Source organism: Camelina sativa, chromosome 10, assembly GCF_030686135.1.
Source record: "Camelina sativa cultivar CO46 ecotype springtype chromosome 10, ASM3068613v1".
Taxonomy (NCBI): Eukaryota; Viridiplantae; Streptophyta; class Magnoliopsida; order Brassicales; family Brassicaceae; genus Camelina; species Camelina sativa.
The window spans coordinates 3446049-3471658 of record NC_141889.1 but is presented as its reverse complement, the minus strand read 5'-3'; the positions used below and the strand labels follow the sequence as shown (position 1 = coordinate 3471658).

At 37.4% G+C, this 25610-nt stretch overlaps 6 protein-coding genes across 11 annotated transcripts; 2 read left to right on the top strand and 4 right to left on the bottom strand.

Moving 5' to 3' along the window:
• The first annotated feature begins 33 nt into the window (after positions 1-33).
• On the top strand, positions 34-9522 carry LOC104720009 (protein transport protein SEC24 C). The gene is made up of 25 exons (XM_087469054.1): positions 34-561; positions 936-1750; positions 2090-2320; positions 2439-2513; positions 2631-2729; positions 2944-3055; positions 3366-3493; positions 3799-3918; positions 4296-4376; positions 4726-4803; positions 4950-5042; positions 5331-5385; positions 5575-5651; positions 5731-5802; positions 5924-6007; positions 6333-6452; positions 6547-6615; positions 6850-6927; positions 7024-7162; positions 7246-7410; positions 7857-8002; positions 8101-8280; positions 8493-8581; positions 8672-8703; positions 8980-9522. The coding sequence occupies exons 2-25, from the start codon at positions 1019-1021 to the stop codon at positions 9084-9086; spliced, it is 3162 nt and encodes a 1053-aa protein (XP_087325180.1). The 5' UTR covers positions 34-561; positions 936-1018; the 3' UTR covers positions 9087-9522.
• Positions 9523-9582: 60 nt separating this feature from the next.
• On the bottom strand, positions 9583-13203 carry LOC104716910 (potassium channel KAT3). The gene is made up of 13 exons (XM_010434383.3): positions 12694-13203; positions 12379-12594; positions 12117-12278; positions 11968-12025; positions 11504-11821; positions 11145-11384; positions 10971-11069; positions 10849-10881; positions 10570-10758; positions 10397-10486; positions 10208-10286; positions 9982-10125; positions 9583-9792 (listed from the first exon to the last, which is right to left on the bottom strand). The coding sequence occupies exons 1-13, from the start codon at positions 12948-12950 to the stop codon at positions 9689-9691; spliced, it is 1989 nt and encodes a 662-aa protein (XP_010432685.1). The 5' UTR covers positions 12951-13203; the 3' UTR covers positions 9583-9688.
• Positions 13204-13875: 672 nt separating this feature from the next.
• Positions 13876-18917, top strand: LOC104716908 (serine/threonine-protein kinase AFC3). 5 transcript variants are annotated; one of them, XM_010434379.3, is made up of 13 exons: positions 13876-13975; positions 15764-16100; positions 16273-16393; positions 16567-16593; positions 16687-16840; positions 16937-16985; positions 17263-17377; positions 17527-17618; positions 17745-17892; positions 18003-18067; positions 18161-18258; positions 18355-18460; positions 18553-18917. In XM_010434379.3, exons 2-13 carry the CDS (start codon positions 16005-16007, stop codon positions 18682-18684), a joined length of 1203 nt encoding a protein of 400 aa, XP_010432681.1. In that variant the 5' UTR covers positions 13876-13975; positions 15764-16004; the 3' UTR covers positions 18685-18917. The 5 variants fall into 5 exon arrangements, with proteins under 5 accessions (XP_010432681.1, XP_087325179.1, XP_087325177.1 ...); XM_087469053.1 differs by having other exon boundaries at positions 13898-13975; positions 16567-16613; XM_087469051.1 differs by having other exon boundaries at positions 13927-13987.
• LOC104716909 (uncharacterized) lies at positions 14119-15738 on the bottom strand. 2 transcript variants are annotated; one of them, XM_010434382.3, is made up of 5 exons: positions 15394-15738; positions 14900-15060; positions 14562-14642; positions 14414-14468; positions 14119-14331 (listed from the first exon to the last, which is right to left on the bottom strand). In XM_010434382.3, the coding sequence occupies exons 2-5, from the start codon at positions 15013-15015 to the stop codon at positions 14203-14205; spliced, it is 381 nt and encodes a 126-aa protein (XP_010432684.2). In that variant the 5' UTR covers positions 15016-15060; positions 15394-15738; the 3' UTR covers positions 14119-14202. The 2 variants fall into 2 exon arrangements, with proteins under 2 accessions (XP_010432684.2, XP_019086673.1); XM_019231128.2 differs by having other exon boundaries at positions 14119-14327.
• Positions 18918-19104: 187 nt separating the features above from the next.
• LOC104716907 (putative E3 ubiquitin ligase SUD1) lies at positions 19105-22695 on the bottom strand. Its single transcript, XM_087469050.1, has 9 exons — positions 22350-22695; positions 21675-22217; positions 21117-21557; positions 20854-21041; positions 20450-20761; positions 20258-20376; positions 20009-20160; positions 19765-19911; positions 19105-19665 (listed from the first exon to the last, which is right to left on the bottom strand). The coding sequence occupies exons 2-9, from the start codon at positions 22080-22082 to the stop codon at positions 19300-19302; spliced, it is 2133 nt and encodes a 710-aa protein (XP_087325176.1). The 5' UTR covers positions 22083-22217; positions 22350-22695; the 3' UTR covers positions 19105-19299.
• Positions 22696-23510: 815 nt separating this feature from the next.
• On the bottom strand, positions 23511-25390 carry LOC104716903 (uncharacterized). Its single transcript, XM_010434376.3, has 2 exons — positions 25072-25390; positions 23511-24277 (listed from the first exon to the last, which is right to left on the bottom strand). Exons 1-2 carry the CDS (start codon positions 25262-25264, stop codon positions 23643-23645), a joined length of 828 nt encoding a protein of 275 aa, XP_010432678.1. The 5' UTR covers positions 25265-25390; the 3' UTR covers positions 23511-23642.
• Positions 25391-25610: the final 220 nt, after the last annotated feature.

Here is a 25610-nt window from a genome sequence, read left to right as displayed (position 1 = left end):
TACAAATCCATAACATCACAAATTTCATTTATTACTGGTATTTTAATTATTCGTATGAAACATGTTTTGAAAAATAGTTCTGAAAGTATGAATTTTGTTGGTTATGTAGTATTTTACAATTCAACAAATACTAACTAAACTAACTAGAGTCGTCGATAAAAACCAAACTTGTGCGAGTCCGGTTTAGTACAAGACAGAGTTTGTACTGTGTAGAGTAGACCCGTGTTTTCGAAACGGACAATGATTAAAAAAAAAAAAAAAAAAAAAGGAAATTTGCAACTCCTTTAAACGTTTTTAGACTTGTACCCTTCGATTTCGTTGAAAGTTTGCTAAAAGATACTGTAAATTATTTTTATGTCTTCTACGGACAGCGAAAATATTATATACTATTATTAATTTGTCGTCTGAATCCTGTGTGACACCACGACGACGCCGTTAACCGCCGTCGCTGTGTCTCTCTTTCTCTCACTCTGTCCATAGATCTGAGCTTTTTCTATCATTACTTTTTTGGATCGCTATCATCCAAATCTGAAGAATTCCCAAGGTTTAGCTCAATTCCGGGTACGTACATATTTGATTCTGCGATGATTGCAATTTTCTCGATTAGACCCTTTTAAAGCTTCTTGCTTTTTTTTGGTTTGTTTGTTTTTTTCCTTCAGATCAGATTTCAAGCTTTCCTTATTTATTTAGTTTACTACCATTCTTGATACATCCGCCTTTGTTTGTGGGGTCTGTATGAATATGATCTAAACAAGAAAAAAAAAAAAATCTTGCCTTTGGATAGTTATTATTGTCTTCCAAGACTAAGTTGTGTAGTTACTTCCACCAAGTCTGTGTGATTTTGGTTGGATAATTGTTGTTTTGTGTCAGTGTTGTTGTTACTTCGTTTTCTTTAAATTGTGCCAATTACTGATTTGATTGTTTGGATTTTGTAGGTTTTGGCAAATAATATACTCGACGAAACTCTAGTCTGTAGAGGAAGGTTTAGGATTTGATCTCTATCTCTGGTTTCGAAAGCATGGTTGCTCCTGTGCCTCCAGGGGCACCTAGACCCAACAACCAGCAGTATCCCGGGCCACCTAATTTCTACCCTGGTTCACAAGGGCACTCAAATCCTTTAGCTGACAATATGCAGAACTTGAGCTTGAATCGACCACCTCCAATGATGCCTGGTTCAGGTCCCAGACCACCTCCTCCGTTTGGTCAGTCACCACAATCTTTCCCTCAACAGTCCCCTGCTTATGGAGTTCCGCAACGTGGACCTTCACCCATGTCCCGGCCTGGACCTCCTGCTGGGCTGGCAAGACCTGGCGGTCCACCTCCGGTATCACAAACAGCTGGATTTCAGTCAAATGTACCCTTGAACAGACCTACTGGTCCACCTTCTAGTCAGCCACCATTTGGCTCTAGACCGTCAATGACTGGAGGACCAGTGGCACAGCCTGTTGCCTCTTCTAGTGGGTTTCCAGCTTTTGGTCCATCGGGTAATGTAGCTGCAGGTCCTCCTCCAGGAGCTCCCCCAATATCATTTGGTTCACCTCCACCTGTCGGATCTGGCATGTCTATGCCTCCCTCGGGCATGCTTGGTGGTCCAGTCAGTAATGGGCATCAAATGGCTGGTTCAGGGGGGTTTCCGAGGGGATCCCAGTTCCCCGGTGGTGCTGTTACAACTCCACAGACACCCTATGCGCAGCCTCCTTCAAGACCTTTCCCTCGGGCATGCTTGCCTTATGGTCCACCATCAGCACAGGTATGTCCAGATACAGTTATTGGATATGTTCTTGTCATGTAACTTTTGTGGTATATATGAACGGAATGATGAAAACATGTCCTGCTGTGAGGTAATCACCAATGAATGTAGATGTGTATCTAAATTCATTCACACAGGAACCATACTAGTTCACCGGTCTTTGTAATATTTTGACCGTGAAAATTTTGAATTGGCATTGTTAGGATTCTGTCTTGTGGTCAGTTGAACAACAACTTATGTAGTGCTTTAGCTTGTGGCTCTTTGTTTCATTGTTAAGCAAAGTCTTTTCACTCCTTTGTATGGCAGATTCTGATGCTCCTCAAATTTGAATGTTAGTAGGTTGCCCCACCACCTCTAGGTTTTCCTGGCCCAATGCAACCACCAAGATATGGAATGGGTACTTTGCCAAATCAGTCGATGACCAACATACCCACTGCCATGGACCAACCTGGTGCCGCTGCTCCTGGTGGACCCGCAAGAATTGATCCTAATCAAATCCCAAGGCCAGGTTCAAGCTCCAGCCCAACTGTGTTTGAAACGCGTCAGAGTAATCAGGCTAATCCTCCCCCGGTGTGTATACCTGATCAAATTTCAATTTGGACATTAGTCTAAGATGTCATATCTTTTGTATGTGTGGTTTTGTCTAACTGCCATATCTTTTCCCTGAATTTCTCTTCTATTTTTGAAGCCTGCTACTAGTGATTATGTTGTTCGAGACACCGGAAATTGTAGTCCACGTTACATGAGGTGCACGATCAATCAGGTAACAATGAAGCATATATTATTTGATGGTGGGATGTGTTACAGTTTAATATTTTCTCATTGTCTTCTTTAATTCTTAGGAACTTGATACCTTTCTTTTGACCCTTTCTCGCAATAGATCCCATGTACAGTTGATCTTCTGTCTACATCTGGAATGCAACTGGCGCTGATGGTCCAACCGCTGGCTCAATCTCATCCATCTGAAGAGCCTATACAAGTGAGCCTTCTTTCACCAAACAAAGCGTGTGTTCATTCGGTTTCTATGCTATTCGTATTAGTATTTGCATTACCCCTTGCTCTTATTTATTGCATGTACCTGTATATTTAGAGTTCTTTGTGAAGTATATAAATTTTTGTTTTGAAATATAAGTTTTCATTTACATCTTCAAAAGAAGCAATTCCTGGTAACATTGATCTATACTATGGTTCAGGTTGTCGACTTTGGTGAGGGTGGACCTGTACGATGTTCACGCTGTAAGGGTTACATAAATCCTTTCATGAAGTTCATTGACCAAGGAAGGAAGTTCATCTGTAATTTCTGTGGTAAATGTTACTGTTTTCAGTTATGCAAGCCACATAATCCTAAGTTATAGCTATGTAACTGCAATAGTATGGATCAAGTTTTGAAGTAATTGAGTATTCTAAGCTAAAAGCGTAGACTAGCATTTTTTGCTTTACCTTCCTGGATTGAAAGATTTCTTCTTCCACTCTGGATTCAACTGATTGTGAAAGATGACAACATGATTTTGTTTAAGAGATACTTCTTATATATTGTTATTTTAATATTCTTGTGGGAGTCAAATGATGTGGTGGGCTTTGTGATCCGTTTCCTCATCAACTTTCTTTTGCACAGGATACACTGATGAGACTCCCCGTGACTATCACTGTAATCTGGGTCCAGATGGTAGACGTAGGGATGTTGATGAAAGACCTGAGCTGTGTAGGGGAACCGTTGAGTTTGTTGCTACAAAAGAATACATGGTCAGTATGTGAAACTTTCTTGTATGTAAAATTGTTTGGTTTTACTTCAAAAGATGTCAATTTGTTTTATGCCGTCTGGAATCTACCATTGTATTAGATGAAATGTTCTGTCCTCTGATTTTGTGTTTTCCCGAAAAATGATAACCCATTACTATGGTGGAAAATAGTTTTCTCTATACATGCTGTACTGTTGATCTAGTGAAGCACCACCCAAATTATATTGATATTAACATCCTTTTGGTAGAAGTTGATGATCAGACATGTTGGGAATGAATGGAAACTAAGATCATTATCTTTTTGAATAGGTACGGGATCCAATGCCAGCAGTGTATTTTTTCCTCATTGATGTCTCAATGAATGCTATACAAACAGGTGCTACTGCAGCTGCTTGCAATGCAATTCAGCAAGTACTTTCAGACCTTCCTGTAAGTTGTGTCACCATTTCCAACATTCCAAAACAGTCAAATGATCTCTACTCTGTTCTGAATATTTATTTGGTTATATGTGTATGAAGTCTTTACTATTTTTGGTTGTATTATTGGAAATTAAGTACAGCCCCTGTTCAAACGTTTTGGGTTTTTTAGTGATGATATGTAACTTGCAATACGCCTTTTGCATACTAAGGTGTTCATACCTTAATCATTTAGACGGTAGCTTCTGCTGCATATCTGTTAGCGTGTGTCCTTATTTATAGTGAGACTGTGAACTTTCGTTAGGGTATGGTTATGTTACCAGTGATTTTATAATTCTTATTTAGCGTTAAGTCATTAAAAAATTAAAAAATCTCTGTATGCGTTTGCAGGAAGGTCCTAGGACATTTGTTGGAATTGCTACATTTGACTCAACAATCCACTTCTATAATTTGAAACGTGCACTGCAACAGGTGATTTGTTTGCCTAGTCTTTTCCTTCTTTTGTAATTGTTGGGTGGAAAAAAGAGAGATCTGTTCTCTCAGGATCGTAAATAAATGGTCATCTTCTGGGCCACTGGGCTACAGACTCAGCAGTCGTATTGTGCATTTGTTGCTTTACTTGAAGTTATTGCATTGGCACGGTAAATTCTATATATTATTTTGTGATGCCATAAAGTCATTTCCAATTAAGAGTCGTTTTCTGCATCCCTGTGATGCTATGATATCCGAAATGGGTGCTGTCTCTTTCTCTTCCTGAAGTCTTGGTGAAGTTCAACTGATTACTGCCACCTGTGAATTGATTTCCTCCCCTTACGTGCAGCCATTGATGCTCATTGTCCCTGATGTGCAAGATGTCTATACACCTTTAGAAACAGATGTCATTGTTCAGCTATCTGAGGTCAGTCAGTTATCTAGTTGAGCACACCCTGATTAGTTTTATTCTTGTTTTTCAATGTGTCGTATATGCTGGCTACTATTCTTAAGATTGGTTATCATAATTTCTTTCCCATACTTTTGTATTTATTGTATTTTGTTGGAATTCAGTGCCGTCAACACCTGGAGCTTTTGCTGGATAGTATCCCAACAATGTTTCAGGAAAGTAAAACTCCTGAATCTGCTTTTGGTGCAGCAGTTAAGGTATGGAATCACTGAAGATGCATATGCTTAACCTGAATGTCTGATTGGTAGTACAAGTAGAAATTTGATAAATTTGATGGCCACCATGATTTTATGAATTCGTTGCTTAGTAAGCATTAAACCCTTGTCAACTAGTTTAGAAGTTTCAATCACCATTTCATGGTGCAAAGTTTATTCTTGATTTTGCCAAGCTTCCATGTTTTTTTTTTTGGAAAAAAATGCGGAAGATAATATCTACTAGTCTCCGCATGTGTTTTGACTTCATGTCTGACAACTCCATTTCTGTAGGCTGCTTTCTTGGCGATGAAGAGTAAAGGAGGGAAGCTTATGGTATTTCAATCAAGTATGATACTTACCATTGGTTATTTTATATTAGGGTATATTGATGCATGTGCTTCCAATCACTTAGAATCCATCTATCCACACTGAAAATCATATATTTATTATAAGCTCCAACGCTCACTATTCATAATACATCTTACTGCTCAGTACCTCTATGACTTAACTGATATGGTGACAATCTTCCCCATAGTTTTGTGTTCTGTTGGTGTTGGAGCACTTTCTTCCAGAGAGGCCGAAGGGAGAGCTAACATGTCTGCTGGTGAAAAGGTAAACATATTTTTTTCCGTTTCAGAGAATGTAGTGGTTCATTGCAAAATATTGAATCGTCATATAATTTTGATACCAGGAGGCCCATAAATTACTACAACCAGCAGACAAAACTCTAAAGACCATGGCTATTGAACTTGCTGAGTACCAGGTATACCAATAGACGAATTTAACTAATAATGTTTCCGCCTGCTTATCAAGAATCTACAATGTATCATTCTGTCTTAATATCAATAATTTTTCCCTATCTAAGCCATTCGTAAATGTCTCAGGTCTGTGTAGATATATTTGTCACAACTCAGGCCTATGTTGACATGGCTTCAATATCCGTCATTCCAAAAACTACTGGAGGACAGGTGATTCCAAAGTTCCTTATCCTTTCTGATTGTCTGCAAGTTCTGTTTTAGTTTTTCTTGAATGTTAGTTGTAACTATCACAGTTGAATAGAGACTCATATTCGTGTTAAGAGAATCTTACTTGTCTCTGTCAGTTGAATGCATTTTTCCTATAGAAGCCCATGCCTGAATTATTTCCGTAGCAACTTTTCAATCCTAATTGACAATAGTCTGTGAAAGTATTGCTTACTTGATGCATCATTAATGGTCCTTTTGTTCATGGATGTTGAGCTTGATGTCTAGGTTTCGCCGAACTTAAACTTTCCATTGTAAACTTTTTTCCCAGGTGTATTGTTATTACCCTTTCTCAGCTCTCTCAGATCCTCCCAAGCTTTACAATGATCTTAAATGGAATATAACTAGGCCACAGGGTTTTGAGGCTGTCATGCGAGTCAGATGCAGCCAGGTATGTTTTTGCGGTGGAGAGTTCGCTTCATGCGTTACTCTGTTAACTCCAGCTTAAATAGCTTTCTGTAAACCACCGTTTCCGATAATTGTAGGGTATTCAAGTGCAAGAATACTCAGGGAATTTCTGCAAACGCATTCCAACTGACATTGATCTCCCAGCGGTGAGTGGATCCTCCTTGAATTTTCCTAATTAGTTTTTTAGATAATATTGTATTCTACTGATTTCGTGTCAATATCAATGAAAAATATCTCTGTATGTGATCCTGTATGAAAGTTGTTATGATATATAAGTAACACAATATTTGCAAATAGGAAAACACATAGTATTTTTCTACAAGTTTACAAGGAGATGCACTATGGTATATACTCCGTTTACTCTTTGATTGCCAATGCAGATTGACTGTGACAAAGCTGTAATGGTGACGTTAAAGCATGATGACAAACTACAAGACGGAGCTGAATGTGCTTTCCAGGTATATTTTGTATTCATGTACTTTACGAAAAAAGGTTGGTAGTCTGTTCCATTTCAACTGATGTTATTCTATGTTCGTTCTGTGTTTTTTTTTCAGTGCGCCCTTCTGTATACTACCATATTTGGAGAAAGAAGAATCAGGGTTACCACATTATCACTCTCTTGTACGAACATGCTCAGTAATTTGTTTCGCGCAGCTGACCTAGATTCTCAATTTGCTTGTATGCTGAAACAAGGTAGGTTACTGTTTCGGTACTGATTATACTGTTTTTCGTGTTATGATTATGTACCAATATCTGTATTGTTATCTTTTATGCAGCGGCAAATGAAATTCCTTCAAAGGCACTTCCATTGGTAAAGGAGCAAGCAACTAATAGTTGCATTAATGCACTCTATGCCTACCGTAAATTTTGTGCTACAGTGACGTCAACTGGACAACTTATTCTTCCCGAGGCGCTCAAGCTTTTTCCATTATATACTCTTGGTATTTCCTAGTTCCTTTTTTTTCTACTTTTAAGTTATTTTTACACAACTTCTGGTTCTCTTTTGTGCTACGGAAATTGTTTTACTTTCCTTGTCTTGAATTAGAAGTGAATATTTATTGCGTTTTCACCTACTATGTGTGCTTACTTTTAAGAGATATTAAGTGACAGTTGTTTTCGTTTTCTGCTAACTTTTTGGTAACTAAATGTGGCCGCAGTGAAGATAGATACCTTAACTTCTTTAGATGTATGGAAATATGTTCTGTGTGAATTACAAGTACTGATTGTCTTACTCGCTATCTCTTTTTGTTTTCTCTTGTACCTTCTGAGTGTGAAATGCAACATACCGCATAGGGCTTGTCAGGATCGTATAGCTTCTGTGGACATGAGTAATAGAAAATGAATTTTGATTTTGATGTTATTTCCTTTTACATGGGTCTTCCTTCAGCATTGACCAAAAGTGTGGGTTTAAGGACGGATGGGAGAGTTGATGATCGATCATTCTGGATCAACTATGTATCTTCCCTTTCTACTCCGTTGGCAATCCCATTGGTTTATCCCAGGATGATTTCTGTTCATGACCTTGATGTGAAGGTATGATTGGGCTACTTTTCGTTAGCAGATCTCTCTGAAGACGTGATATATATGCAGCTTGCTAAAGTTTTGATTATTCTTGCTTTTTAATTTATCAGGACAATGAAGGAGCGGTCCTTCCTCCTCCAATCCCATTGTCAAGTGAACACATTAGCAATGAGGGAGTCTATTTTCTTGAGAATGGTGAAGATGGTCTACTATATGTTGGCGAATCTGTGGACTCTGATATTCTGCAGAAACTTTTTGCTGTTCCTTCAGCTGCTGAAATTCCTAACCAGGTAATCTCAATTTAACTTCGTTAGCACATGAATTTGTAGGGTGATTAAGAGCAACGAAATCTGGCATTTGTACTATTTTATTGCATGATCCAGCTGTGACTTTTGTGATCGTTTCATCATATTTACCTATCACACTATTGAAACCATTAACGAAGAAATCTCTTTTCTGGCATTTTCGAAGCCTACTAAGCAATGATAACTTTTCATTACAGTATGTGCTGCAACAGTATGATAATCAGTTATCAAAGAAGTTAAATGATGCGGTGAATGAAATAAGGAGGCAAAGATGTTCTTACTTAAGGTATTTAGCGATATTCTCACTATGCGTTTTTTTCTCCTAACTAGATATTTTTCATCCTAATACTTACGTCTTTATGTTTTATCTTTACAGAATAAAATTGTGCAAGAAGGGAGATCCATCAGGTGAGTAATTCTGGACGAATATCAGTTTTCAAAGACTCTTAGCATTAACTACAAAGGCTACCTGTTATTTATCTTTTCGTGTTTGTGAAATGATCAGTCTTACACTAATAGTAACAGCATAGCTTAGCTCATGTCTGCAGCTAGTACCAATGTCTAGTTACTTAACATAATATTTATAGGTTTCTAGAATAGCAATATTGCTTACTAATTAGTAGTGTTAATTTGATAAAAACTTGTAGATGCTGATTTGTTCTTCTGATTTTTGGTACTATTCAGGAATGTTGTTTCTGTCGTATATGGTAGAGGACAGGACAGCAAGCGGCCCGTCGTATGTGGAGTTCCTTGTGCAAGTTCATCGCCAAATCCAGCTCAAAATGAACTGATCCTCTGATTTCTAGGAGTCCGTTACAAAAGTTTCTCTTAATGTCTCCTCCCATCTGTGTCATGTTTTGAATTTACGGTAGAAATACATGCAGAAGGTGAAAGGGCATCGTTCTTATGGCTGCTTGAGAAGTTTTCTTCTTTGGTTGAAAGGGAAAAGAGAGCATAGACTACTTCAAGTTGAGAAGATTCACTTCATTTCAAAGGTGTACTTAGATAATAGTCTCCACTCTTTTCCTCCCTATAAAGATACCAAAGAGTCTTTTAGCTTTAGCTAATCCATTTTGTATGGTTACTTTTTTTTCATGTGTTTTGTGAGTTCGAACTAAAAATTTCCTTTCAAATATTTTTCTTTTGTTGGATGTTGCCAAAGGGACAGATAAAACTTTTCGATGTATAATGCAGTGTAAAATATGAAATAATTGTTGTTTTTTATCATTGCAAACATTTTAGTTAGGATTATGGTTTTAAGGTTCCTAGTTATTTTGTGAACAACCGTTGAAGCAAATGTTATAGATAACTGTTTCAGTAATAGTTTTTTAAAGTTGATCTCTTGTAAAATGAAATTACCGTGACTGTGATATTCATATATTTTAAAAACAAATTAGAAAATATATAAATGATCGTTTTCTCGAAGAGCATCAATTTGTTCAACATGTGCACCGTTGGCCATGGCAATCGTGCTTCCTCGTTTCCCCAACTTCTTCTCTGCATCCACCAATAAACTGAGTTTATATATGACAACATGTGTGTGAGTATTTCACTACTTTGTATACAATAAAGAAACGTTTAAATGTACGGTCACTTCTTTTTAGTTACTTCTCTCACTGATATATGTAAACATTAAAATATAAAGAGAAGTAACATTAACATAAGTAGTGAAAAAGTTAAACTGACCAGCTAAGTCGAACAGAAGTTGGATAGAATCAGGCAAAATGATAAGTCTACCGCTGGAATCACCATTGTTGTTGTTATCTTGATTAGGAGGTTGTCCATGAATTATCACTCTTTTGGGAACTCCCTTACTTTGTCTCTCTTCTTCTGCAAATCAAATGACATTTTATCTAAGCGTCTATATACATAAAAAACCATATTTTAAAATCAACAAAAATTGTCTTCGTACTCTGTTCATTTTCATCTCTTGAGACCGTAGCTATCTCCTCATTGTTACTTTGTGGTGTTTCCTCTGTCTGAACTGTTTCCTGTCACCAAATAATGATCGGTTTCATCTCAAATCCAATTAAAAACCGTGACGAGAGGACTATGCATTTGTTGTACATGCATGGGCTAGCTTGATTAAATTTACGTATACCTGAACTTGAACTTGAGCATCTGCGTCAGCTAGTAAATCTCTAAGAAAAGGGATTTCTTTCTTTAACTCATCATTCAAACCCTTGAGATACTGAAGAAAAAAAAGCATTAGTTATTCTGGTTATATTATAATCATTGTTGATGTTGCTAATGTTTTGTGAAATCTGAACTTACAGTCATAAAATTGGTGATGATCATTTTGGCGTCAACGTCATTATCAGACTGAACCATTTCTTTGAAGTTATGATGACCGATTCGGATAACTTGTGAAAGTCGTCGTGTCCTCACAGTGAAAGGCTGAGGAATGTTGAACACTACTCCAATCTCTCCTGCCATACTTCCGGGACCTAACTTCGTCAATACCTTCACCCATTTATCAACCAATAATTCTTCATCATATCTTTCAAACCGTACTTTATTTAAATTTACTGATATTTAGTTTTAGAGTTTTACCTGTTCACTCATACCCTTGGATGAAATCAAATCCTGTGATTCCAAATTTTGTTAAAATCAACTAAAGTCAAATATGTATATATTTTGAGTATATATGTACGTAGAGGACAAAAATATCATACCACTCCTCCAGATACAATTATGTAGAAATCTGTTGGAATCTCATTCTGCAAGATTATCTCCATCTTCGGCGGAAAATACTCTGCTTTTATTTGCGAAACCTACATCAGAACAAATTAATTAATACCTTGTTTAACAAGGAACACGAAAAGGAAATGGAACTATTGATTGATCACCAGCTGGACGATGAGGCCATCAGGGAATCCTTTAAAAAGATAAGCCTCCTCCATGACGGCGCGGAATAGATGTTGGTTAATACTTGATCTGATAGCCTTAGGTAAGTCTTGAAGAACCTCTTCTTGCCTTAACTCCGCGGTCTTGAACTTGAGCTGCATATGTGCAAGCATCTGCTCTCTCATTGCATCTGGTAACCTGTTCTTGCTTGTGTACCGCAATATATGATTGATCGCGCTCCTCTGTCCAAGAAGAAGAAAGATTATTGCATATAACTCGCAGATATAACTAGAGCTGAAGCCCCTAAATTAAGGTTTCATAAATGGTTCTTGGGTTTCAAGCAACGAATGATTAATTTTACCATGGCAAATGTGCGGTTAGCGCCATGGACAACAAGATTGGTCATGATACCGATGATGTAAGAAGTGAGGCCAATATTGAAAAGCATGTAGAACATGTTGAATGTCTTCTCACGGCTATTAACGGCATGCAAATCGCCGTAACCCACGGTAGTGAGTGTGACAATAGACCAGTACATTGAGTAAGTGTAGCCTAGCCAGACACTTCTTTCCTTAAAATCCTCAACTTGTGATCCTATCCATGTATCTGTAGGCGTTGGATAATGGTAGGCTATCCAGTATAAAATGCAACCCGCCAAATGAATCCAAAATACCGTCACCTGAATCAAAGTTCATATATATTTAGAAGACGAGCTATAGATAAATATAACCAATTTAGCAATTGTTGTTCAGTACGGATTTGCTATATTGGTCAAGTTCGTAGCTAAATTACTAACATCACCTTAAAAAAAAAAAAAAAACTTACACAGAGAAGTTTAATGACTCTGATGACGAAATAGTTGAAATGTGCGTCTTTCTCTAGTCTGTAAAAAGAATATATATAGAGAATATAATGATAGAAATATTGCATGTTATATATAGTAGGAAGTATAGTAGTATATAAATAGAACAAACCTTTTAAAGAGTTCGGTAACGCGACGGAGACGCCAGAGGCGGAGCAAATTAAGGAAGCCGAAAGCTTGGCCTCGTCCGACGTTTCCGGTAATAGTTTTATAAATGAATTGAATCGGTAACGTTGATGCTACGTCCATCACAAAAGCCACGCTCTTCAAGTACCTAATGCACATATATGTATATATATATATATATCTTCATATTTAGGATCTAACTAAATTATTTACTTTTGTTAAGTGTAGTTATAAATTAATTTTGTTACCGTTTGGCGATAAGCTTGTGATCGGTGACATTGAGGTAAGTAGTATTATCCAAGTAGGAAACGAAGAAAGTGAGGACGATATCAACGGCGAAGAAAAAGTCAACGACGAGATCAATGGTCATGAAAGCTCCTTCAGCTGCTTTCTCGAACGCCAACTCGAACAACGATGCCCACGCTGAATATCCCACCAGTATTACCAAAAACAATTCCCACAATCTAGCCAACAAAAACATATTTATGGAGACATATTACTAAATAAAAACATTTATTTATGGACTAGTTAATCAAAAAAGGTACGGTACATAGCATAGGAACCTGTAACGACGATCAAAGTGAAGAACGATGAAAGGTTTAGAAGAAGGGTTGTCTTCTTCGATGACGGTACCAAAGGCAGGCAAGAGACTGCTCGAAACTGAGGTTATGTTCCTCACATCTTTGCTCGACCTTCTTCTGAACTGTAGTGCCGAAAACGGTGATCTCGTTTCAGCAGTCGTTGATGTCGCCGTCGAAGACCTTCCTCTTCTTAACAGCAACGGCAACGGTGATCTCGCCTCTGAAGTCGTCGTCGACATCTTCTTTTTTCCCTTCCTCTTTTCTCTCCTTCAAGCTCGCATAGTTGTCTCTTTCTCTCTCTGTCTCTTTAATTAATTATGAAGGATGTGTGATGAAGATGATGAAGAAAGGTGGTGACCCAATTGTGTTGACTTTTTTTTCTCTTTCTTTTAATAGTATGTTACAAAAAACTACTGTAACATAGTAAACCCATGCATATACTAGTAATAATTTTGTAGTTTTTCAAGATTCTGTTAGTATGAATCTACCCCTTTTAATTCTTGATCAGAGTTATCTATAAAATTTATTTGCTCCCTATTTACGTCTCCTGTGTACATATTTAATGGTGACATCAGATTAGTAATGATAATCGAGATCTACAATAAAGGATAAGGTTCTTTTTTTTTTTTGTTTTCTTCCTTACGATAGTTATAGCTATATTTAAATATTAGAGTTGAAATATTGAGAATCCCGAAAGTCAAATCTTGACGTTTTTTTGTTGTCGTTATTTAATGAGACCTGACAGGAATAGTAGTAATGTTGAAAACTAAACTAAACAAACAACTAAATAAACAAAGGAATTACATATCCATAATATATATATCATCACAACTCGTAATTGTGAGTATGTAACGAAAATAAAAATTATGATTCTAAGAATGATTTGTGTAATAAAACAAGAAAGGCTGGTATTATTTAAAAAGTATATATATATATATATATATATATATATATATCATTTAAGCTTTTTAAAACAATATGAATTTTTTAATGTTATTAAGATCCATGATAGACTTTGGGCCAAGATGAACTTTTTTTTTTGTTTGAACACGTATTGGGCCAAGATGATAATATTTGAGATATTCTCAAAGACATGTAAAATATTGGGCCGAGTGGGCAATAGTTCTGGGTCATCATCATCATCGGGTAGAATTAGAATTGTTTGTTCGACTGGAAAGTGGAAAATGCAATTGGTGGATGTCGCGATTCGACCTCGACCCCAAAGGGATTTGGCCGGTAACAAAAAATTGCTGAGATTTTAAGAGCATGGGCATTGGTATAGGACAATTTTTAGTCCTTCAAATTTAATAGTATTATTTTGAAAGGTTCTTATTTTTAGTATGAGCATTGGTGTCTATTTGTATTTGGTCCTTCAAATAAAATAATAATATTTTAAAAGTTTAAATATTTCATAAAATTATTGCATTTCATAAAATTTAAAGTTACATGATATAAAAGCATATTTAAAAAAAGATTACAAAAACGAATTTACTAATCCAGCTTGTTGTTGAGAGCTGAATCATCATTTACTAATCCAGCTTCCTTCAAAATATAATTGAACTGCTTCCACAGAGAATGTATCAGGAAATTCCTCATAAGCCGATCCAATGTGTAAGCTAACTATAAAGAAACAATAATGTGTGAGCTCAACACAACCAATACAAAACAATAATGAAAGAGACTAGACAGAGAATATACAAACCTTGTCATTACATCCGAAAGGGGTCGTATTCTCCAGTCTGCCTGCATTTTGGTATCTGCAGCCAAGTAACAAAATAGAAATTGAACGAAGAGATGACAATGAAAACAGAATAAAAGTTAATCAAGATTGGATTGTTTAATTTATGCACTCTTTGGTTGCAGCAACTCCACAATAATGCTTCAGAAGAAATTCGAGACTCTTTCTCTCCAGCTTTAGCACCCTTGAGCCTCTGACATAAAACAAAAGTACTTCTTTAGATTGTACAGATACTTTAAACCATGAGAACCTTCAAACTAAAACTATCGTTTCATAGCCACAAAAATGTCATGAACATCACTAAAGGAATACAGGAACAGAAAAGTTAATATGTTCGCCATTTCTTCATTGAATGAATCAGATAAGATTACAACGTTTATATGCACTTCTAACAAACTATTAAACTGGCTGTACACAATAATTAAACTACAAAACAACCAGAAATCAAACCTGTCCTGTGTCAAAATGATTGCAATTGCAGACATAAACCTGTCCTGTCCTCGGTTCTGGTAGAGATTTGCATCAAACATGTTAATCCTTGTAAATCGAACAAAGCAAGATCCCATGATTTTACAAGCTCAACAGCCTTAAACTGTTTCCAGATCAAGAATCTGCAGAGAATTACAACAAACAAATCCTTATTCCTTAAAACTGAAGCTTGTAATTCAAATAACTCAAGCTCAAAAATTCCAAAAACACGAAGTTCAAACAAAATTCACAGGACAATTGCGAAGTTATACTTAACCAAAATATACACTAGCTCGTTTTGTTTCTATTATCGACAAAAATCAAAATCCACAGAAGTGTATACCAACTGAAATCTACACATGTAAAAGCCCAAAGTAGACATTAAGAATTCAAAAAGGCAAAAATCACGAAATCGAGCAGAGAATTTAGGGCAAGGAAACAGAAATCTGAAGAAGAAGGATGAACAATTACGATACCTTCTTAATCTGAGAGATGATTCGAGAAATTAGGAAGAAAAAGCGAAACAGAAGATCGGCTTCAGTAATTTGTCAAGAAATTCCGGTGAGAAGAACCGAACGGCTTCGTGAAATCGTCGAGGATGTGGATCGCCTTTGTCGTCGCCGTCGAGAGAAGAAAGAAGTCGAACAAATTTTGTGTCGACAAATTATTTTCCTTTAACCCTAGAGAATTCGACAGCCAATCAGAATAGAGCACGTGGCGAAGAAGACGGACGAAAAACGTCCTAAAATAAGAACCGTTTTTTCAATAATGGGCATTTTCTAATTAAATTAAAATAAAAAAAAAGCCTGGGACGGCCCGAATCAACGCCGATGCCCATGGTCTAAGACTCTCTCTCTCTCTCTCTCTTTGCACTCTCTCTCCTCTTTGCACTCTCTCTCTATCTCTATAGTTGGAAACCCTAGCTCCTCTGTTTCCACCATATCTCGCAAAGATAAATTGCCGCCCTTCGTTCTACCTTCAGTCGATTCGCCGCCTTGTTGCTTTTATTATCTACGTCTGCGTCTGGTAGAATTTTCCCTCTTTTAGCTGCAGATTGGCATCAGATTCCCTTCTAGATGTGTCGGTGATGGTAGCTGCTAACAACGGATTCGAGAAGATGGATCAAGAACGAGTCAGAAAACGTCCTCGTATGACCTGGGACGAGGCTCCTCCTGAACCTGAGGTTGCTTTTTTATTTTTTTTTATTGATCAATTTGATCTGTTGACAATTGTAAATTATAATTTGGTTAAGAATGTGGAGGAAAGACTAAACATTTATGTTTCTATTTTGTGGTGAGGTTCTGATATTCTGACATTTTGAGTTTTGACCTTTTTTTTTTTTTTAATTGGGATAGGCTAAAAGGGCTGTGATTAAAGGACATGGAAGCGATGGGAGGGTCTTGTCTCCACCTTTAAGGGAGGATGATCGTGATGGTCATTATGTTTTCACTTTGAGGGAGAATCTCACTCCTAGATGTGAGTGTTTATAAAACAAGTTCATTAATTTTATTTGATTGATCAATGGTAGTATATGTGCATTGTTACTAGAGATGATTTTTTTCGTTTTGGTTTTGTTTCATTGACATACGAATCCTTTTTGAACTCTTTTAGTTCTTTAACTCACTCCGCTGTGTGTTCTGTTTTGACAGATAAAATACTAAGCAAGATGGGTGAAGGTTAGCTGTCAAGTGGCATGGTGTGTTCGAGATAAAAAAACTGTTTTTGTGAATCAAAATCGTGCCATTTCAGTGAACTTGCTGGTGTTGTAGGCACATTTGGTCGGGTTTTGGAATGTTGGGATCGTGATACAAAAGAATATGTGGCAATAAAGATTATCCGAAGCATTAAGAAATACCGGGATGCAGCAATGATTGAAATTGATGTTCTTCAAAAACTTTTAAAGAGTGATAAAGGCCGCACACGGTATATATTATTTATCTTCTTCTAGATTTTTTGTCTGATCGCAAGAGTGACATTGTTTCATTGCTCAGTTTCTTCATTTCTGCTTTGTCCTTGCAGCTGTGTACAGATGAAGAACTGGTTTGATTACCGGAATCATATTTGCATTGTAAGTGTCCCAATCAAGTTTCATTGATTTCTACGACCATTGAAATGCATTTCTAACATTTAGTTTGTTCTATGTTCGGTGACCTATGAGCTTTGTTATTGTAAGAAGTGAATGAATCATAATCTTTCGGGCTACCTTTCTTTTGCATGATACCTTAAGTAACAGAAATCCAATTCCGTATAGTGTTTGTGTATTTAGTTTATCCATGTAGAATTTGTCAATGAAGACTGGAACTAAACAAAACCTTCCTTTGAATGATTTCTAATGGTGATATCAGGTGTTTGAGAAGCTTGGACCAAGTTTGTTTGACTTTCTTAAGAGAAATAAATACTCTGCATTTCCTCTGGCCCTTGTTCGGGATTTTGGATGCCAGCTTTTGGAATCTGTAGCATGTCTGTGAATTGTTCCTTTCTGCTGTTATGTTTTACAATTATCATATCTAGCATGTTCAATAACCATTTCTTTTTTGTCTTGGGCCAGTAGCTTTAGTTCCTACCTAATGCCTCTCTGCTCTTAACATACCTTTTGTTCTTATCTACAGATATGCACGAGTTACAATTAGTTCACACCGACCTTAAGCCTGAAAACATTCTTTTGGTGTCTTCTGAAAATGTAAAGCTTCCTGACAATAAGGTATCTGGAACTGAATTAGGTTAAGGTTGGGTTTGGGTAACTGTGTAGTAATGATAGGCTAGTATTTTGAAAGAAAAAAATTGAACTTTAATTTCTGACATTTTGATGTTTGATTTTAATTAACAGAGGAGTTCGTCAAATGAGACACATTTCAGGTGCTTGCCAAAGTCAAGCGCCATTAAACTGATTGATTTTGGCAGTACTGTTTGTGATAACCGGATTCATCACTCCATTGTCCAAACAAGGCATTACAGGTCTCCGGAGGTCATTTTAGGTAAGTAAATCAGTTATTTGCTCCTGGATACATGCTTGCGGATTTGTAGCTGACACTTACCAGTGAATGAACATATTCTCTGGTAACTAACCAGCGGCATATCATTACAGGTCTAGGATGGAGTTACCAGTGTGACTTATGGAGTGTAGGTTGTATATTATTTGAACTATGCACGGTAAAGTCTTTCTCATCTTGTTGTATGAATTGTTATCTCCTAATTTTGAGTAGTTTTGCTTATTATTGTCAACACATTTGAACTGTACGATAGGGTGAGGCTCTCTTTCAGACGCATGATAACTTAGAACATCTAGCTATGATGGAGAGAGCATTGGGACCTTTGCCTGAACATATGACCCGAAAAGCCAGGTTAGTTTTCTATTTCCACAAACTTTTGAGTACACGGAAACTCCACAGAGATAAATGCTCATCGCTTGTTGCATGTACGGTCATTATATTTTGCAGCCGGGGTGCTGAGAAATATTTTAGGAGAGGGTGTAGACTGAATTGGCCAGAAGGAGCCAACTCTAGAGAGAGTATTAGGGCTGTAAAAAGACTCGACCGTCTCAAGGTTTAAGCGCCATCAAATTCTTATTGTCTAATGATATATCTTTTGTCTGATATGCCGTGACCTGAAGTAGAAACTGCTCATAATTCTTGCAGGATATGGTATCGAAGCATGTTGACAACACAAGATCCAGATTTGCAGATCTGTTGTATGGTTTACTGACATATGATCCATCTGAGCGTCTTACAGCAAACGAAGCTCTTGATCATCCTTTCTTTAAGAGTTGAAGTTGAGAAGATGCAAAATCAGATGGGGCAAGTAATTCTAAAGAACAATGATCGCCATAAAATGTAGAATTTTACTTGGTAGCAAGTGTTTTTTGTTAGATTATAAAGCTCCCTTTTCTCATTAGCACCAAACAATAGTATTCCAATTCCAGTTTCAAGTTTGGCTATACATTTATTCTGGAAAACACCACTGTTGTACATTTGTGTTGTTGAGAATAAAAAAATTTACATCACATTTTGAAACTAACAACCTTACCAATTGCATATCACAAGCAATCAACACAAGTGCAATATCCATTACCCTTTAGATTCGATTCTTCATAACCTTCAATAAAGACTATCACCCACCAAGTACCCCACATCTCGGTGAATATAAATGAGATGTTAAACTAAATTCATAGTTTTGAAGCGTTTTCCAAGGAAGTTGAAATAAATGATGGATTGATGGAATTTGAAGAGGGAGAATAAATATAAATACCAGAATCCTACTAGTCATCGTCTTAGGATGTTGTTTGCATTTCATAGATTCTTTAGTTAACATAAGAAACTCTAGTTTATGTACTTGTAGTTGAAAACTATTCTCTATCATTAGCCATTAGTTTTGGTCGTTGTTACTCAAGCCAGATCTTCAGTGAAATCCATCAGCCTCTCTCCCACTTTGTATCGATTATCAAATTCCAGTTGGTGAAGGTAAATGATAAGATCACGAGTGAGCTTGACACTGAACCATATCGGGATTAAGGTAAGGATCGCTTGCCAAATGAACCGCTGGACGGCTAAGTTGACTTCATCCGAAAGTCCAAGAATCGGGAACAGAGAGTTCACCACCAGGTAAGGAACACTGAGAGTGAATAAAAGGGACACTATGATGGAACCAATAACATCTCGAATCAGCCACGTAAAGGGAAGTCTGTTGATTCCGACGCTTCTGATTCTCCGCCACGCCACAGTCGTGAGACAGTTGATCCATGTGCGCATAGTCTGCGAGGGAAGAAAGCAGTTACTTGTTACGCAACAAACAAAATGAAAACAAGTCCTTGATTGAAGCAATAATGACGGAAACAAAACAAACTTCTTTACCAGAAAGATCCAGATGTGTAGGACGACTACACCGGGAAACCAATTGTGGTGCAACATATATACTGGGGACTCATGTAGCGGAACTTGTGACGGGATGATGATCATAAGGTTGATAAGGAGACCGAGCAATCCCGGTATGATGGAGATCTATTCATCAGGGTTTACAAGTTATATGCATATATGTCCACAACAACAGATGATTCAAATTTCATAATTGTCAAAGAAAGATATCGAGTCTTCTTACCCAGATGAAGAATAACAAGAAATTCCTTATGAACATGAGGGCATGGTTGAGAAGTAAATCAGTTCTTCCCGTCACGAAATGATCATAGACGAAGCAAATGAAGATATACATTCCTCGAAGGATACAGAATCCAATCCAGAAAGCACAAAGATCTAAAATGATGGATTTGCGAAGAGGCACTTTTAAAAACATTAGAAGCATAAAACAAAGGAAAGATACGTATGAAGCAAGATTAAGAAAATTACAAACCGTCGTGTTTGAGTCCGAAGGCCCTTCCAACTAGAATCGGTAAAGCCATGAAGGTTGTACTAACAAGAAACATACTCAGAGCAGCTATAACCAACATCACTCCAATCCTCAGCATAAAACTGAAACTTACAACTAATCAGAATGAATTTTGTACCAGAATTATCTTTTATTCAAAGCGTTTCCTTTGGTTACCTTTTATCTCGTTGGTCATTTGTATCCTCTTCACAGGTTGTGTCGCTTTGAGATCCATACAAACTGACCATAGAGCCTTCAGCTACGCCAAATACTAGAGACAGTGGTCTCACATTACGATTTGCACGGTCTATGCGGGGCTCTCCAAGCAAGAAGTCACTCAACTTGAGCAAAGAACTGATAGTGATAACCCACTTGTGAACTATGGGTCTGAGGGATGTTGTAATAAAATTTACTAACCACCGAGGGCCAAATCTAATTAAGCACGCATAAGCAATAAGTAAACCAAGCACAAAATCTTCATCGTAGACCCTGCATGCATCCCGTGAGCGTTTTAATACATAATGTTTAAGAGTCGAGAAATTAGAAACATTATGTGGTAAGGTCCAGAGGAGCATGCATACCCAAATTGGAGAGGGAAAAAGGACTGGCTGATGAGACTGATTGTTTTTACTGGTAAGTAAAGCACAACCACCACCATTGCTCCATGTAAAGCAAACGCCAAGAGGATGGGACCAAGATGCAGTTTGGTGATTTTGTAGTTTGGTTCTGCAACATCTATCAGATACCAAAAGGCTCGTTTCTGAAGTATCTGCCAAAAGGAAGAAGAAAAAGTGAGTATATCTGATGATGCGTAAGGATGAAAACAAAAATACAAAAATGTTACCTTTTGGATAGCCTCCATGCAACATATAGCAACTACCAAGTAGAAAATTCCCATATGCCAATGTTTTGCAGCCAGGTGTGGATAGTCTGAAAGAACCTCAATGCTTTGGGAAACTGTTTTCCCCAGTATAGGGGAAGTACAGAAATCTAGCCAGCAACCAAGTATACAAGGCAGACCACCGAGTTTAAAGCACAAGATGAACGTATTCTTAACTGGCGGAGAAAACCATCTGACTCTTGTTCTGTTTCGACGCAGAGGGAAGACACTTCCAAGGTAAGCCAATAAAACCGATAATATAACCATTTTCCCGGCAGCTAATTCAGATGCATTTTCCTCAATCCAAACATGTGGGAAACAGCGTAGAAGAAAGAAGACAGCTCGGCCAATCGAAAATGGTAAAAAAACTTTGAGAGAAGACCAATAGATGTTGATGGCAAGAACCTGTAGTGTAGAGAAAAGAAAAAGAAGAAGCATCTGTTACTCAACATGGTGAAACATTAATTAATGCTAATCCGGAAAGCTAACAGCAAATGTGTTGTCATTGAAAAGGAAAAAAACCCTTCTGATGGCTCCAAATTGATGAAGAGGTGTGTTTCGAGGAACAAACACTAGTGGAAGAGGTCCCCTCTGAAAGATATGGAGAAATGGCAAGTGTAAGAGCTGATCATGCCACCAATCATTCAGAATTTGAAAATGATTTCCTAACAGCAGCAAAATGCCAGTAACATCTCTATCTCTTAGACCGTTCTCTAAGATGATCATAAGACGTAACAACTCAGGGTGTCTCCTTAAAATCTCTTCCATAATTTCCATAGAGACAACCATAAAGGTGATATCAAACACTATTTCAGCAGTGTAAAACAGACCAGGAAATTTCAAAGACAGTTCTAAAACAGTCTGGTTCACAAACTCAGTTTCCCTGTCCAAAGGGAGAAAAGAAAAGCAATATGCGTTGAAAGGAATCATCTAGACCCAAGGAAGAATCCAAGTCATGAAACGTAATGCTCTCAGTAGCAATCCCATTAAGAATTCGTGGCATGATAGTTTCTCTGGAGCGTTCTCGGAATAAATCGGAACAGTTGAGTAGCGTCGCTTACAAATCTGCAGTAGAAAAAAGAAAAAGAGAGAGACTTTAGAGAGTTCTTCCTCAAAATCACATAAAAAAGCAGTAAACTTTAAACTCAATTCGTTGCAGAAGCAACAGAGTTTTAGAGAAAGGGTTTAAATAAATACCTCGCAGTGGTTGCGTTTACGGCGATTGAGCCAGAGAAAAAGACAATCTGAGTGGACAAACTTGAGAGAGCCTCGACACGCGCACGGATGTCTCAACGGATTATCTGGTTCCTCTGATGATTGGCAAATCCGACAAATGTCTAAAGCTTCGTTTTTTATGACGGATACTTCTGTAGGAACAGCTTCGTCGTCGCCGGAGCCGACGAGTTTGTCTTCCGCCGGAGATATCTCCATTTCCCGGGAACAAGAAACCTTCTATTGTAAATTTGTCCTCTCTCTCTCTCTCTTTCTCTGTATCTCTTTCTGCACTTCACTACTTTAGCGGCAAAAGAAAAAAATGGCTCCCAAAGAGTAAAGAACTAAAGATACGTATTTATATAAATTAATAAAATAAATAATTTTAACGACTGAAAAAAAAAGGGAAAATGAAATAAACGGTTACGATTCGTCGAGTGACGTATGGTTTCTCTGTTTCTTACTTTGACAGCTACAGAGTGACTTACCACGTTGCTTCCTCGGTAATTTATGATCTCACAACTAGAAGCCAAGAAAATTTACTTCTTCCTTTTTTTTCTTTTTCTTTCGGCTTTATAGTTTCCACATTTAACTTATATTTCCCTTTCAGAGATCAAATCATTAAAAAACTAGACCCTGATCTAGATAATAAAAAGTGTTAGTAAGAATATTTTAGTGACAACTAGAAGTAGAACAAGTTTGTGGTTTAAGTGGGTTGTTGAAACAATTACCAAATACGAATGAGTTTTAAATTCTAGGCAGAAGCAAGAAATGTGGTGAGCAAGGAATTCCATAAATAATGTAAAGATGTTTTTAAAAGATCATTAAGGCAACTCTCTCATTGGCCAATTTTATAGGGTCCAAAAACAGAACCTGAGATGTGTGTCTTTAATTCTTTATCATTACACCAATACTAAAGACAGTGTTAAATTTGAGATGTGTGTATGTTTATTAATGGCAAGGGCAGAAAAACAAATAAACGAAGCTGAGACGTGACCCAACTACCCTAGTACACTACTACAGTATAAGAAACAATCAAAGGAGAACCCTAAATTGTCTTTTTCCAAAGTACTGAACACCAATAAATAGTAATGATCTGTCGCGCAAGTGAACTTACTTAGCATCAACCAAAAGGGTAACTCAAAATAAAATAAAAACGATATTTGAGACATGTAAACTGATGCAAGTACAAATGTTTTGGAGCTAACTATAATTTTAAAAAGAGAAGCAAACAAACACAAAACTACCGAGCACAAACAAACCTACTTGATAAATGACCTAAGGAAAGATGCTTTGGGTAACCAAGAGGCCACATATGAGAATCACAGCGTACAAGCTAAAATCCATAAGGAGTGCGTCCATTATCTTCTTAACCATCATCACCGTCTCCAAAGCATTGCTCACTTGTTCTGCTATACCCTGCCCGTTCATTACTGTCTCTGAGGCTGAGGGCGAATCTCCACGATGACTCAGCAGAACACGTCCAAGCACAATTGTGGAATCGGTCAATATGAGCAAGAAAACAGGCCTGAAGCTTACTATGTTGACTAGGGAAGAGAACCCGAGACGAGATAGTATGACAACAAGTGCAATCCCAAGAGCTGAGAACATCCGTAGGTATTCTGACGCATCAATGGCCGCTCCAATGTGCTTTGGTTTGATGGTGTTCACAAAACTAGCCAGAGGAATAAATGCTTGAGAAGCACCTAAATCTATGGCTGATGGAATTTGAGCACTTGAAGTTGTAGGAGTTGGTTGTATTCTTGCGTCTCTAGGATCTGAAGCAGAGGGTTCTGCTAATGTTTCAGCATACCTCTGAGGCTGGACCGATTCTGCTCTGCTTTGATGGATGATATGATCTGTATTATCAACCACCGCAGCATCGGAGATATTTTCCTGTGGACTTGTGAAAGCTGCAATTCCACAACAAAATCAGTAAGTTACTCCCCTGGCTTCTCCTATTATGCTTATAAGAGATTGGAATCAACAACATATAAATGATGCTAACATTTTGACATGCTTGCTTATCCATTAAGCGTAGTGTAAAGGTAAGCCTCACGAAACATTAAAAATATCTTTCACGAAACTTTGTGGCACAATACAAGGCAAGCAAATATTAAAAACACAACATAATTGAGCGTTCCAAACACTTAACTGTGGTAGTGTGGTTGAACCGCCCCTGGGAAGAAAATTCACAGAATGGGAAAAGGAGACTTCAAAGAGCGAGGTGACTTAAGCACAAGCAGGGAACAGAGAAATCAGGTTCATAACAGATACTACCTTCGTTAAGATCTAAATTCAACTTAAGTAAAGTAGTTTCCTACTTGGATATAGCAGCTTCACAGCCCATTGTAATACTTCAATCAGAGGACACAATATACTAAAATACATAAATGTGGAAACTTGTGCGTCTTATTCTAATCTACAAATTTACGCTAATTCAAACATCCAATTCCACTCTGTAACTAGGCAAAAACAACACATACAAATATGATCAAAGAAGCCTACTTGATTTCAATTAACAACAAACTTACAGCACCTAGCTCCAAAATTAAAAAGGCATGGCTTTATCTTCTCACCGCCCAATGCGAAAATAACAAAAACGAGAAAATCAAGATGCAATGCAAATACACACATAAACCAACCAACGGAAATCGAACAATTCAACGACTTTAATTAATATGCCCTAAAGAGAGAGAGAGAGCACCGATTTCTTCTTGAGGAATCTGATGAGGCGAGGGAATCGTGTCCGGGAAGGATTGGAGAAGAGAGTGGGAAAGGGAAGAAGTAGAATCGGAAGGAGGAGGAACGCCGTTGATTTGACCAGTGATAAAAGCTAAACGATCAGATCCTCTTTCTAAGATCTTCCGCCTCCTTGCTTCTCTGCTGTTCGTCGCCATCGCCTCACCGGACAAAATCCTCGATTACAGAGAGACGACGCCGTTGATATTATCCTTCGTGGTGGTAAAAAAAGCTCAGCCTCGGGTCTTATTTAAAACGCGGATTTTAAATCACTTTTTTCTTTTCTTCAACAAACGCAAATCGCGAATAAAGAGTTTGGAGTAATGGGCTTTAATACAGGCCTAGTTAAGTCCAATTTGTATTATAGGCCCAAAAACAAAAACTGCCATAACAAATTAAAATATATTTAGGTACAGTATATGATCAGTTTGGTTAATTTCTTTAGCTCAAAAACCATTTGTAAAAATTCAGAAAAAACATTTTGGAAAATTCCCAGAAAAAAAC

What these genes read in the sequence shown, in the direction of transcription:
- LOC104716907 (XM_087469050.1), bottom strand. Translation starts at nt 22,082, where the DNA reads ATGATTCCTTTCAACGCATATTGCTTTTCTTTTCTCCCTTTGGACAGG. An exon ending in AATTTGGAGCCATCAGAAGG is followed by an intron (nt 21,558 to 21,674) that starts GTTTTTTTCCTT and finishes TCTACACTACAG; the next exon opens with GTTCTTGCCATCAACATCTA. An exon ending in CTTCGGACTCAAACACGACG is followed by an intron (nt 20,161 to 20,257) that starts GTTTGTAATTTT and finishes CCATCATTTTAG; the next exon opens with ATCTTTGTGCTTTCTGGATT.
- LOC104716909 (XM_010434382.3), bottom strand. Translation starts at nt 15,015, where the DNA reads ATGGGATCTTGCTTTGTTCGATTTACAAGGATTAACATGTTTGATGCA. An exon ending in GGAGTTGCTGCAACCAAAGA is followed by an intron (nt 14,469 to 14,561) that starts GTGCATAAATTA and finishes ACTTGGCTGCAG; the next exon opens with ATACCAAAATGCAGGCAGAC. An exon ending in CTTTCGGATGTAATGACAAG is followed by an intron (nt 14,332 to 14,413) that starts GTTTGTATATTC and finishes GTTTCTTTATAG; the next exon opens with TTAGCTTACACATTGGATCG.
- LOC104720009 (XM_087469054.1), top strand. Translation starts at nt 1,019, where the DNA reads ATGGTTGCTCCTGTGCCTCCAGGGGCACCTAGACCCAACAACCAGCAG. An exon ending in TTGCTACAAAAGAATACATG is followed by an intron (nt 3,494 to 3,798) that starts GTCAGTATGTGA and finishes CTTTTTGAATAG; the next exon opens with GTACGGGATCCAATGCCAGC. An exon ending in TTCATGACCTTGATGTGAAG is followed by an intron (nt 8,003 to 8,100) that starts GTATGATTGGGC and finishes TTAATTTATCAG; the next exon opens with GACAATGAAGGAGCGGTCCT.
- LOC104716903 (XM_010434376.3), bottom strand. Translation starts at nt 25,264, where the DNA reads ATGGCGACGAACAGCAGAGAAGCAAGGAGGCGGAAGATCTTAGAAAGA. An exon ending in GATTCCTCAAGAAGAAATCG is followed by an intron (nt 24,278 to 25,071) that starts GTGCTCTCTCTC and finishes GTGGAATTGCAG; the next exon opens with CTTTCACAAGTCCACAGGAA.
- LOC104716908 (XM_010434379.3), top strand. Translation starts at nt 16,005, where the DNA reads ATGGTAGCTGCTAACAACGGATTCGAGAAGATGGATCAAGAACGAGTC. An exon ending in AGTGATAAAGGCCGCACACG is followed by an intron (nt 16,841 to 16,936) that starts GTATATATTATT and finishes TTGTCCTTGCAG; the next exon opens with CTGTGTACAGATGAAGAACT. An exon ending in CATATGACCCGAAAAGCCAG is followed by an intron (nt 18,259 to 18,354) that starts GTTAGTTTTCTA and finishes TATATTTTGCAG; the next exon opens with CCGGGGTGCTGAGAAATATT.
- LOC104716910 (XM_010434383.3), bottom strand. Translation starts at nt 12,950, where the DNA reads ATGTCGACGACGACTTCAGAGGCGAGATCACCGTTGCCGTTGCTGTTA. An exon ending in CACTTTGATCGTCGTTACAG is followed by an intron (nt 12,595 to 12,693) that starts GTTCCTATGCTA and finishes TTTGTTGGCTAG; the next exon opens with ATTGTGGGAATTGTTTTTGG. An exon ending in CTAACCGCACATTTGCCATG is followed by an intron (nt 11,385 to 11,503) that starts GTAAAATTAATC and finishes CTTCTTGGACAG; the next exon opens with AGGAGCGCGATCAATCATAT.